This window comes from Odontesthes bonariensis, chromosome 9 (assembly GCF_027942865.1).
Source record: "Odontesthes bonariensis isolate fOdoBon6 chromosome 9, fOdoBon6.hap1, whole genome shotgun sequence".
Lineage (NCBI taxonomy): Eukaryota > Metazoa > Chordata > Actinopteri > Atheriniformes > Atherinopsidae > Odontesthes > Odontesthes bonariensis.
Window position 1 is genome coordinate 365,841 of NC_134514.1, and position 13,919 is coordinate 379,759.

At 47.2% G+C, this 13,919-nt stretch overlaps 1 protein-coding gene across 1 annotated transcript in view; it reads right to left on the bottom strand.

Annotated features, from left to right (window-relative positions):
• The window catches only part of LOC142387925 (S-arrestin-like), a 74,338-nt gene extending 71,879 nt beyond the window's left edge, over nucleotides 1–2,459 (bottom strand). The window contains exons 1-3 of the mRNA XM_075472673.1: nucleotides 2,412–2,459; nucleotides 2,047–2,107; nucleotides 1,862–1,906 (exon numbers count right to left, since the gene is read on the bottom strand). Of these exons, the coding sequence (XP_075328788.1) occupies nucleotides 1,862–1,906; nucleotides 2,047–2,107; nucleotides 2,412–2,459 (154 nt within the window). The remainder of the gene's footprint in view (nucleotides 1–1,861; nucleotides 1,907–2,046; nucleotides 2,108–2,411) is intronic.
• Between the last annotated feature and the right edge of the window lie 11,460 nt (nucleotides 2,460–13,919).

Consider the following 13,919-nt stretch of genomic DNA (forward strand, 5'->3'; position numbering starts at 1 on the left):
GAGATCCAAACCAGTCAGGAGATCCAAACCAGCCAGGAGATCCAAACCAGCCAGGAGATCCCAACCAGCCAGGAGATCCAAACCAGTCAGGAGATCCCAACCAGTCAGGATATCCAAACCAGCCAGGAGATCCCAACCAGCCAGGAGATCCAAACCAGTCAGGATATCCAAACCAGCCAGGAGATCCCAACCAGCCAGGAGATCCCAACCAGCCAGGAGATCCAAACCAGCCAGGAGATCCAAACCAGTCAGGATATCCAAACCAGCCAGGAGATCCCAACCAGCCAGGAGATCCCAACCAGCCAGGAGATCCCAACCAGCCAGGAGATCCAAACCAGCCAATGTGGGAGAGAAATGTCATGACATGGCCTAATTACATTGTGTGCTTTGTTGACTGGTTCACATGAATGGCCGTCGGGAGAGATTTTCGGACATTCTGTATGCACATTTGCTGTGACGACTTGTTCAAATAAACTTCCCCAATGAAAGGCTGACCGACGCGGATTCAACTCCTTTTCTCCTCTGCACCAGGAGATCCAAACCAGCCAGGAGATCCAAACCAGCCAGGAGATCCAAACCAGCCAGGAGATCCAAACCAGCCAGGAGATCCCAACCAGCCAGGAGATCCCAACCAGCCAGGAGGTCCAAACCAGCCAGGAGATCCAAACCAGCCAGGAGATCCAAACCAGCCAGGAGATCCCAACCAGCCAGGAGATCCAAACCAGCTGGAGCTCAGACTTGAAGGACAATTTGAAATAAATTAGGATCCAAGAACTGTTTTTCCTCTTTGTTGGTTTTGGAGCTTTTATTTGATCGGTGTTCTTTGTTTTCTTTCTTTTAGTCTTTGTCTGCTGTTACTGCACCAAATTAGAATTTCTTTGTTTCACGGAACCAGTTTTTTTTTATTGATCAACCATGTTTGTAGCTCGAATCAGTTTAACTCTCAAGAGTTTTTGTCAACCAATAATTCCTACATAAAAGCTAGAAAGTTGCTCTTGTGAGCACTTTTCCTTTGATGAGCCATATTGCACCAGCAGCCCAAAGCTCGTTACCATGGCAGCCCAAAGCTCTGTACCAGGGTCTGAGGGAGGATGCCGTTCCCTCAGCCGACCCGCAGACCCAGCAGCATCAGGGAGAGACCATCATGGCTCCGCCTCCGATGGTTACCAATGAGAAAGTTGTCCAGCTGGCATCTGTGTCACCAACTCTAAGTGGGATCCCGTCAACTCTAAGTGGGATCCCGTCAACTCTAAGTGGGATCCCGTCAACTCTAAGGGGGATCCAGTCAACTCTAAGGGGGATCCAGTCAACTCTAAGGGGGATCCCGTCAACTCTAAGTGGGATCCAGTCAACTCTAAGGGGGATCCCGTCAACTCTAAGTGGGATCCAGTCAACTCTAAGTGGGATCCAGTCAACTCTAAGTGGGATCCCGTCAACTCTAAGGGGGATCCAGGACTTCCTCTCCTTTGTGGGAGTTACAGTTGTTGGCTCGAGCCTGGTACCCGTTAACTAACGTCAAAGTTGCTGATCCTTAACCTACATATTCAGAGTCACTCCTCTTCTACAGAAACCAGCTCTGGACCCTTCAGAGATCAAGAACTACAGACCGGTATCCCTCCCTGTCCAAAACTGTTTAAACAACTGCCCTCTTACCCCCACCAGAACAACCTCTTGGACCCCCACCAGTCCGGGTTCCAGGTGGGCCCCTCACCTGAGACGGCCCTCCTCAGTAACTGAGTCCCTCCAAACTGCTGGAGATGACTCTCTCTCCTGGTTCTGGTTCTCCTGGTTCTGGTTCTCCTGGACCCTAACCCTAACCCTGGACTTGTCTGCAGGGGTTATCTACAACAGGAACCCTCACCTTTCCTTCCCTTGAGCTGTACGGGGTCGATCACAACCACTCCATCTGTGGGAACAGGAAGAGTCCACATCACACACAACACAAACTCTCCTACTGAGCATGTGCAGAAATCAGAAACAGTGATTACAGCCTTAATAATAATAATAACAATAACAACAATAACAACCGGTTCTGTCAGAACTCACCAACTGGATCCACAAAGTCACAGTGATCCACAAAATCTCTCTTGGCCATGTAGACGGCCACCTAAAGAGAGAGCAGAGGGATGTTAGAGCACCATGGCTGCCTGGATCCACTATAAACAACATCATCATCAACAACAACAACAACATAGTCATCAACATCATCAACAACAACAATCATCAACACCATCATCATAAAAACAACAACAACAAAAAAATCATCATCAACAACATAATCATTATCATCAACAACAACAACATAATCATCAACACCATCATCATAAAAACAACAACAATAAAAACATCATCATCAACAACAACAAAAACAACAACAATGACACAACCACTGGTGCTGCTGCAGAACTCACCGACTTGTCTCGGGATTGCTTCTTGAAGACGACCTGTTTGGGACTCATTCTGACCGACGGGTCTGGACCTGCAGAACAGAAACATTCTGATGTTAAAGTTAACCCAACATGGCAGTTGTGGAACCAGCTGCCAGTTTGGGAGGCAGAGCCTTCAGTTATCAGGCCCCTCTCTGTGGAACCAGCTGCCAGTTTGGGAGGCAGAGCCTTCAGTTATCAGGCCCCTCTCTGAGGAACTAGCTGCCAGTTTGGGAGGCAGAGCCTTCAGTTATCAGGCCCCTCTCTGTGGAACCAGCTGCCAGTTTGGGAGGCAGAGCCTTCAGTTATCAGGCCCCTCTCTGTGGAACCAGCTGCCAGTTTGGGAGGCAGAGCCTTCAGTTATCAGGCCCCTCTCTGTGGAACCAGCTGCCAGTTTGGGAGGCAGAGCCTTCAGTTATCAGGCCCCTCTCTGTGGAACCAGCTGCCAGTTTGGGAGGCAGAGCCTTCAGTTATCAGGCCCCTCTCTGTGGAACCAGCTGCCAGTTTGGGAGGCAGAGCCTTCAGTTATCAGGCCCCTCTCTGTGGAACCAGCTGCCAGTTTGGGAGGCAGAGCCTTCAGTTATCAGGCCCCTCTCTGTGGAACCAGCTGCCAGTTTGGGAGGCAGAGCCTTCAGTTATCAGGCCCCTCTCTGAGGAACTAGCTGCCAGTTTGGGAGGCAGAGCCTTCAGTTATCAGGCCCCTCTCTGTGGAACCAGCTGCCAGTTTGGGAGGCAGAGCCTTCAGTTATCAGGCCCCTCTCTGTGGAACCAGCTGCCAGTTTGGGAGGCAGAGCCTTCAGTTATCAGGCCCCTCTCTGTGGAACCAGCTGCCAGTTTGGGAGGCAGAGCCTTCAGTTATCAGGCCCCTCTCTGTGGAACCAGCTGCCAGTTTGGGAGGCAGAGCCTTCAGTTATCAGGCCCCTCTCTGTGGAACCAGCTGCCAGTTTGGGAGGCAGAGCCTTCAGTTATCAGGCCCCTCTCTGTGGAACCAGCTGCCAGTTTGGGAGGCAGAGCCTTCAGTTATCAGGCCCCTCTCTGTGGAACCAGCTGCCAGTTTGGGAGGCAGAGCCTTCAGTTATCAGGCCCCTCTCTGTGGAACCAGCTGCCAGTTTGGGAGGCAGAGCCTTCAGTTATCAGGCCCCTCTCTGTGGAACCAGCTGCCAGTTTGGGAGGCAGAGCCTTCAGTTATCGGGCCCCTCTCTGAGGAACCAGCTTCCAGTTTGGGAGGCAGAGCCTTCAGTTATCGGGCCCCTCTCTGTGGAACCAGCTGCCAGTTTGGGAGGCAGAGCCTTCAGTTATCGGGCCCCTCTCTGAGGAACCAGCTTCCAGTTTGGGAGGCAGAGCCTTCAGTTATCGGGCCCCTCTCTGTGGAACCAGCTGCCAGTTTGGGAGGCAGAGCCTTCAGTTATCGGGCCCCTCTCTGAGGAACCAGCTTCCAGTTTGGGAGGCAGAGCCTTCAGTTATCGGGCCCCTCTCTGTGGAACCAGCTTCCAGTTTGGGAGGCAGAGCCTTCAGTTATCAGGCCCCTCTCTACCTTTAAGATCAGGCTTAAAACTTTCCTTTCTGATAAAGCTTATAGTTAGGGATGGCGCAGCTGACCCTGGAACATCCCATAGTTCTGCTGCTATAGGCCCAGACTGCTGGGGGAGCTCCCATGATGCACCTCTCCATGTCCATGTGACATCATTGTTGTCATTAACTGTTTCTCTCTCTCAGCAGGTGTCCCTGGCCTGGTGTTACAGTGTGTGTTGTCCCCTCTTTTCTGTCCTCTCAGCCCCCAGCTGGTCCAGGCAGATGGTTCCTGGTTCTGACGGAGGTTTCCTCCTGGTTCTGGTTCTGATGGAGGCTCCTTTCTTGAGACATTTTCTGTGATCCGATGCTTTATGAATAAAACTGAAGTAAACTGATATTAACTGAATCATGCAGACAGATCCAGACTGAGCTGGACCTACTTCCTGTTCTACACTGGAAGAAGCACTCTGGCTCTGGTTCTGCTGTTCTTCTGAACAAACGGGTCTGGGATCTGGTCTGCAGCAGGTTCTAAGGACCCAGGGAACCTGGGATCTGGTCTGCAGCAGGTTCTAAGGACCCAGGGAACCTGGGATCTGGTCTGCAGCAGGTTCTAAGGACCCATGGAACCTGGGATCTGGTCTGCAGCAGGTTCTATGGACCCAGGGAACCTGGGATCTGGTCTGCAGCAGGTTCTAAGGACCCAGGGAACCTGGGATCTGGTCAGCAGCAGGTTCTAAGGACCCAGGGAACCTGGGATCTGGTCGGCAGCAGGTTCTAAGGACCCAGGGAACCTGGGATCTGGTCTGCAGCAGGTTCTAAGGACCCATGGAACCTGGGATCTGGTCTGCAGCAGGTTCTAAGGACCCAGGGAACCTGGGATCTGGTCTGCAGCAGGTTCTAAGGACCCAGGGAACCTGGGATCTGGTCTGCAGCAGGTTCTAAGGACCCAGGGAACCTGGGATCTGGTCTGCAGCAGGTTCTATGGACCCAGGGAACCTGGGATCTGGTCTGCAGCAGGTTCTATGGACCCAGGGAACCTGGGATCTGGTCTGCAGCAGGTTCTAAGGACCCAGGGAACCTGGGATCTGGTCTGCAGCAGGTTCTATGGACCCAGGGAACCTGGGATCTGGTCTGCAGCAGGTTCTAAGGACATAGGGAACCTGGGATCTGGTCTGCAGCAAGTTCTAAGGACCCATGGAACCTGGGATCTGGTCTGCAGCAGGTTCTAAGGACACAGGGAACCTGGGATCTGGTCTGCAGCAAGTTCTAAGGACCCATGGAACCTGGGATCTGGTCTGCCGCAGGTTCTAAGGACACAGGGAACCTGGGATCTGGTCTGCAGCAGGTTCTAAGGACCCATGGAACCTGGGATCTGGTCTGCCGCAGGTTCTAAGGACCCAGGGAACCTGGGATCTGGTCTGAAGCAAGTTCTAAGGACACAGGGACCCTGGGATCTGGTCTGCAGCAGGTTCTAAGGACCCATGGAACCTGGGATCTGGTCTGCAGCAGGTTCTAAGGACACAGGGAACCTGGGATCTGGTCTGCAGCAGGTTCTAAGGACATAGGGAACCTGGGATCTGGTCTGCAGCAGGTTCTAAGGACCCAGGGAACCTGGGATCTGGTCTGCAGCAGGTTCTAAGGACCCAGGGAACCTGGGATCTGGTCTGCAGCAGGTTCTATGGACCCAGGGAACCTGGGATCTGGTCTGCAGCAGGTTCTAAGGACATAGGGAACCTGGGATCTGGTCTGCAGCAAGTTCTAAGGACCCATGGAACCTGGGATCTGGTCTGCAGCAGGTTCTAAGGACACAGGGAACCTGGGATCTGGTCTGCAGCAAGTTCTAAGGACCCATGGAACCTGGGATCTGGTCTGCCGCAGGTTCTAAGGACACAGGGAACCTGGGATCTGGTCTGCAGCAGGTTCTAAGGACCCATGGAACCTGGGATCTGGTCTGCCGCAGGTTCTAAGGACACAGGGAACCTGGGATCTGGTCTGAAGCAAGTTCTAAGGACACAGGGACCCTGGGATCTGGTCTGCAGCAGGTTCTAAGGACATAGGGAACCTGGGATCTGGTCTGCAGCAGGTTCTAAGGACATAGGGAACCTGGGATCTGGTCTGCAGCAGGTTCTAAGGACCCAGGGAACCTGGGATCTGGTCTGCAGCAGGTTCTAAGGACATAGGGAACCTGGGATCTGGTCTGCAGCAGGTTCTAAGGACCCAGGGAACCTAGGATCTGGTCTGCAGCAGGTTCTAAGGACCCAGGGAGCCTGGGATCTGGTCTGCAGCAAGTTCTAAGGACCCAGGGAACTACAGGTATCAGGGAATCTCAGCAGTTAAAGTTTTTATCTGAAATGAACTGACCTGAAGCAGCAGCAGAGATGAACGTGATGAATACTCAGCAGGAGGAAGACGGTGTGACCCGGTCGGCTGTATTTATAATCTCTGCACACACAGCGTGGTCAGCAGCTCCATCATTACACTGTAATCCCCCAGCAGAACAATCCTGTTTACATCCTGCTGTGTACACATTGCTGTTCAACCCGTTCTGAATCACAGTTCAGCTCCAACTGACAGAAACAAACTGATTCCTGAGTTTCAGATTCAGGATTCCTTTTTATTTATGAACTATAAACCAGCCGAGTTTGGAGCTTCGGTTAAATCTCTGGTTCTGACTGTCAGATGATTTCATGTGTGAATACTTCCTGAACTCTGCTGAACTCCTGATGCACAGCTCATTACTGAAGGTTCCCCTCACAGACAGAACCAGAACCAGGACCAGATCAGAGTGGATCCAGGTGCTGGTTCTGGTGTCTGGGACTCCAGGTGATGAAACCCCCAGAATCCGGATTTCTGGACCGGTTCCAGTTTCTGACAGCATATTTATGATGTTCAGAAGTTTGGGTTAAAGGTTCTGAGCATCATCATTAATATTGATCAGGGCTGATATTAATATTGATCAGTGATGAACACGTCTGTGACACGCAGAGCTGAGATCAGCAGGAAGCTGATCCGATTAGATGAGACTCAGTCAGCAGTCTGTGAGCTAATAACACACACAGATAACACACACACACACTCTGATAACACACACACACTGATAACACACACTGATAACACACACACACTCTGATAACACACACTCTGATAACACACACACACACTGATATCACACACACTGATAACACACAAACTCTGATAACACACACACACACTGATAACACACACATTCTGATAACACACACACTGATAACACACACACACACACTGACAACACACACATTCTGATAACACACACACACACACACTGATAACACACACACACTGATAACACACATACACACACTGATAACACACATACACACACTCTGATAACACACATACACACACTCTGATAACACACACACTCTGATAACACACACACAAACACACTGATAACACACACACACTCTGATAACACACACACACTGATAACACACATACACACACTGATAACACACACACTCTGATAACACACACACACACACACTGATAACACACACACACACACACACTCTGATAACACACACACACAGATAACACACACACTGATAACACACACATACACACACTGATAACACACACACTCTGATAACACACACACACACAGATAACACACACACACACACACACACTCTGATAACACACACATACACACACTGATAACACACACACACAGATAACACACACACACTCTGATAACACACACATACACACTCTGATAACACACACACACAGATAACACACACACACTCTGATAACACACACATACACACTCTGATAACACACACACACAGATAACACACACACATACACACTCTGATAACATACACACTCTGATAACATACACACACTGATAACATACACATACACACTCTGATAACACACACACACAGATAACACACACACACTCTGATAACACACACACACAGATAACACATACACACTCTGATAACATACACACTCTGATAACATACACACACTGATAACACAAGGGTGCTGAGGACCTGGACGTGTGGTGGAACTGGGTTTGATCGGCGTGTTTCTCTCTGGAGTCGTGGCTCCAGCAAGCTGCATATTAGCAGCAGCACAGTGCTTGGTGATCTAAATCATGTCAACCATTCGTCTGTCTCCGCAGGATATCTAAACGTCTCGGAACACACGCTCTCTTCCAAGAGCCTGACGCACTAAGGCATCCAAAAGTAGAAAGTCAGCCGCTGGTTACGCTTCCCATTGACCTTGTTATATACAGAGTCAGATTAACCTTCAATTAGTGCATAATTTAAGTCAAACAGAATAATGTCAGCATCATTATGGGGTATAATGTATATTTATTTATGTTTGCTTCAAAGTAATTAAATATACAATCCATTAGTCAAGGAAACTGGATTGGAATAACAGCGGACTATTTTAGGAAACTCCTACGACAGCTCTGGATCACTGTAAATTCTGTTCGTACCTGAAAGAAAACGTAAAATACCAACAGATTGGTGAATGCGCAAATTCTCTTAAAGGGACACCATGTAATAAATTAAGTCATTCATTAGCTCAAATCAACATATTCATTCATAAATTAGTCCTCATTGGTGTAAAATTATCTCTATCAAAAATAGATAGAGCGGGCAAGCTCTATGGAGGCTGCCATGTCCTTCCGCTCTATGAAAAACCACGAAGTGCCGAGAGGGACATTAAAGCACTTCGAATTGCGTTTTTCCCAACGCCAGGCCTGCAAGCGGAAATGATGTCATTTTGACGTCACGTCCGCCGAATGGCTTATTACTGGCGCTAATGGTAAATAGATTTTATCTGGTTAATTATCCCACTAATAATGCATTGACTGTTACCAAACTTCTGCACATAGGCTCTTAACTCACAAAACGAGGCATTAGAAAGTTTGTAGGTTTACCGGGAGTTTATTTAAAAGAACACTTTCCAGATAGCAACTGCACACTGCTGCTAACGCTAACGCTGCGTCGACCTCACTTCCGGTAACTCCCGGAATATGACTAATTGCATTGTTTGCACACAAAAGGCTATGTCAACTTATGATATCTGACATGTTATCTGTCATCTGTATTTATAGTGTTATTGTATGTGTGTTATGTAATCCTTTGTACTGTGTGACTTGATGTCTTTTTGTTTGTATGGACCTTGAGTCTGAATATATAGCTTCTTGAATCTTGACAAGAAGTTGCAACGCACATTTGAAAATGTCCCTTTAAATCACTCGTACGCACGACTTAAGAACAAATCTGTGCGTACGGACAGTTGTTGCATGATGCCCGATATGTCCGCGCTCCTATGATCCGACAGAAAAACTTCTAAACTCATCAATACACAGATAATTATTGGCTTTCCAGTTCATGAGAATAGTTTCCTCAACACCTGTTGTGCTGGGTGACAGATGTTAGATATGAGCACAACGAATGAAATAAAATGGCATTATTTGTTGAAGATGTTTTATTCCTTTGTTCCTCCACAGAGTAAAGTTTAGCATGTTGTTGTTTTGCAGGATTGTTACAGACCATCTTTGGTCCATTGTAAAGTTTTTAATGACATGGTGGCTTGTTTTTCCACAGAAATTTGGAGTTGTGTGAATATAGTGACCTAAACCAAATAGCAGATGGTTTTATGGGGGTCGTTGAAGACCATTTGTTACAGAAAGCTGGCTGCAGCTAGCTCTAATTTAGTCTGGCTCCGATCAATGGATACAACGGAACATTGTTGATGAGCACAACCCGTTGTCTTTCAAACCGTGTCTGTGCCTATAGGCCAACGCTCTGACCAATGAGCGCAACTGACTGTGACGTAGTAAGCGTGACAGAAAGCTTTGGTGGGAGGGGACATAGACATCATATAGAACACTAGACTGAGCAACGAATGTAACCGCTCTTGGGCCGAACGTAACGCAGGGCTGCCATATTGGAGTGATGATTCGCTCCATTCAGTATAACCGGGTTGATAGGAGCAATGAACAGTCAGCGCATTTAATTAATAATATATCGCTGAATAACACTCGTGTTTATGCGTTTTAAATGTCATCCGTGAAGCACTGATAAAAAAAAACATGGTTTGGCGGGATTTATTGTTCATACTTGGCATAACGTAACACAATATAGGCCTACATGAGTCATTAATAGTTCATGGTTCACCTTTGAAAAACAAACAATGAGATAACGAGTCATTTTTTCATTTTATTTTTAGTTCTTAAGTGAATCATACACGGACCTTCAACATTACAATATTGTTTTTTTTCACACTTCTTTTTTTCCCCACAATTTTTTTTATTTATATATATATATATATATATATATATATATATATATATATATATATATATATCCACTGGCCATTAATATACAAAAAAGAGCACTACAATTTTGGATGCACCTCAAAACAAGTCCCTCAGACACACTGCACTTTATTGCAGCAAAAACAATGTGTATAAATTAATCATTACATGTTCATTATATTTTATGCTTTGGCAATACATTTACTTTTTCTGGTTCTCTGAACCTGGAGCAGTTCGGGAATCATCAGCATCAGTGTGTCAATGTTTATAACGAACCCCATGACTGACAGGTACCTGCAATTGGAAAAACAAAAACATTCATTATTCTGATCATAGCAAAACAAGACTCCTCTTGAAAGCACCATGTGATGTCATTAGTGACAGGTTGAAAACTTGTATGTCCATTTTTTTTCCTTTTTTAAGCGTTTAAATATAAATCGAAATAGTTTTCCTTGATTGTAGGTCACTTTTGATAAAGGTGTTTGCCAAGTATAATGCAATGTGATAATGTAAAAGATACGAGGTTTCTGCCCGTCACCAACGATGTGCAATTTTTGTAGACAACGGAACCCATGGAAAAAAGAAATCAAGTCACAAATGTAATGCACGCACCCCACCACCCATATCAACAGTGATACGACTCAGTAACCTTAGCATACATTCGCCTAAAATGAAGTTCATAAAATGCTGTACAGTTTTTTATTGTTTATCTTTATTTTAAACTTTGTTGTTAAAGTATGTCATGTTTTCATTTCCTTAATTTCAAGCCATTTATATAAAAGGATGCTATGGTTGATGCCGAGCTGTCAGCTCTCAGCTGTCATCTGTCAGCCGTTAGCTGATCGGTCATTCATTTACGATGTGGTCGCATAGTGTTAATACGCCAATATTACTCTGCCGTTGCCCTCCGCTATTACTTTGTTGTTCAAGTAGCCTATGTCATGTTTTCATTTTCATTAATTTCATTATCATATCATCAAGCCATTCATATTCATCTTGTGAGCTAATCTAGCTAGCCACGGCCTCAGGAGCATCTATTTATACTACAACACTCTGGTAAAACAAATAGATTCAATAGTATGGTAATGTTAAATCTTACTTGTGAAAAGTAATCCCACGACTTCTGTTTTCCTTGGTTCGCTCGTTTGAGTAGTTGTATGCTGAACACCAGCCAGGCATCTTGACAAGTCTCTAGTTGCAAATTCAATGACAAACGTTATCGTGAGCTTGACGTTCACCACTCCAAGATGGCGGCCGTTTTTCTCGCGTCTCAGCAGCCAATGCTCAGTCTAGTGTTCTATATGATGTCTATGTTCGCTTCCACTGCCCAACGTCGCACTGCTCTGTCGTCACTCCCTCAAAACCCCGCACCAGAACCCTCTGCCCCGCCCTCGTTGATTCAAAACACATCTCTGCGTTGTGATTGGTTTAGTTGCCATCTGCCAGATTCAGGGCAGTATTTTCAAAATGAAAAGTGGTTCGAGGCCAGACCCAACCGCAGGGAAAACATTTTGCCGTCCAGCAGTTGGCGCTGGTTTTCCAGGCTAGGCTGCAGCAACTTATTAGCAGCATTACTGTTAGCATTAATGAATCAACTCCCTCTGACTGTTTAAATGTTCGCCTTCCTCGAACCACAGGCAGAGGAGGAGGAGTGGCAGCCATCTAGTGGTACATCAATCCACTGCTATGCTGATGATACTCAGTTGTACTTATCTATGAAACCAGATGAACCCAATAGGTTGGTCAGACTACAAGCATGTCTGAAAGACATATAGACCTGGATACTCAGAAGTTTCTGCTTCTAAACTCAAACTGAAGTCGTTATCTTTGGACCTGAGCGCTTCAGGGAGAAACTGTTTAGCTATATAGTTACTCTAGATGGTATTTCCTCAGCTTCTGGTCCTACAGCGGGTTAGAGTTAACCCCAACTCTACAGCGGGTTAGAGTTAACCCCAACCCTACAGCGGGTTAGTTAACCCTAACAATACAGCGGGTTAGTTAACCCTAACTCTACAGCTGGTTAGAGTTAACCCTAACTCTACAGCGGGTTAGAGTTAACCCCAACCCTACAGCGGGTTAGAGTTAACCCCAACCCTACAGCGGGTTAGAGTTAACCCTAACCCTACAGCGGGTTAGAGTTAACCCCAACCCTACAGCGGGTTAGAGTTAACCCCAACCCTACAGCGGGTTAGAGTTAACCCCAACCCTACAGCGGGTTAGAGTTAACCCCAACCCTACAGCGGGTTAGAGTTAACCCCAACCCTACAGCGGGTTAGAGTTAACCCCAACCCTACAGCGGGTTAGAGTTAACCCTAACTCTACAGCGGGTTAGAGTTAACCCCAACCCTACAGCGGGCTAGAGTTAACCCTAACAATACAGCGGGTTAGTTAACCCTAACCCTACAGCTGGTTAGAGTTAACCCCAACCCTACAGCTGGTTAGAGTTAACCCCAACCCTACAGCGGGTTAGAGTTAACCCCAACCCTACAGCTGGTTAGAGTTAACCCCAACCCTACAGCGGGTTAGAGTTAACCCCAACCCTACAGCGGGCTAGAGTTAACCCTAACAATACAGCGGGTTAGTTAACCCTAACCCTACAGCTGGTTAGAGTTAACCCCAACCCTACAGCTGGTTAGAGTTAACCCCAACCCTACAGCGGGTTAGAGTTAACCCCAACCCTACAGCTGGTTAGAGTTAACCCCAACCCTACAGCGGGTTAGAGTTAACCCCAACCCTACAGCGGGTTAGAGTTAACCCCAACCCTACAGCGGGTTAGAGTTAACCCCAACCCTACAGCGGGTTAGAGTTAACCCCAACCCTACAGCTGGTTAGAGTTAACCCCAACTCTACAGCGGGTAAGAGTTAACCCCAACCCTACAGCGGGTTAGAGTTAACCCCAACTCTACAGCGGGTTAGAGTTAACCCCAACTCTACAGCGGGTTAGAGTTAACCCCAACTAGAGTTAACCCCAACCCTACAGCGGGTTAGAGTTAACCCCAACCCTACAGCGGGTTAGTTAACCCTAACAATACAGCGGGTTAGTTAACCCTAACCCTACAGCGGGTTAGAGTTAACCCCAACTCTACAGCGGGTTAGAGTTAACCCCAACCCTACAGCGGGTTAGAGTTAACCCCAACCCTACAGCTGGTTAGAGTTAACCCCAACCCTACAGCGGGTTAGAGTTAACCCCAACCCTACAGCGGGTTAGAGTTAACCCCAACCCTACAGCGGGTTAGTTAACCCTAACAATACAGCGGGTTAGTTAACCCTAACCCTAGAGCGGGTTAGAGTTAACCCCAACTCTACAGCGGGTTAGAGTTAACCCCAACCCTACAGCGGGTTAGAGTTAACCCCAACCCTACAGCGGGCTAGAGTTAACCCTAACAATACAGCGGGTTAGTTAACCCTAACAATACAGCGGGTTAGTTAACCCTAACAATACAGCAGGTTAGAGTTAACCCTAACTCTACAGCGGGTTAGAGTTAACCCTAACTCTACAGTGGGTTAGAGTTAACCCTAACTCTACAGTGGGTTAGAGTTAACCCTACAGTGGGTTAGAGTTAACCCTAACTCTACAGCGGGTTAGAGTTAACCCTAACAATACAGCGGGTTAGTTAACCCTAACAATACAGCGGGTTAGTTAACCCTAACAA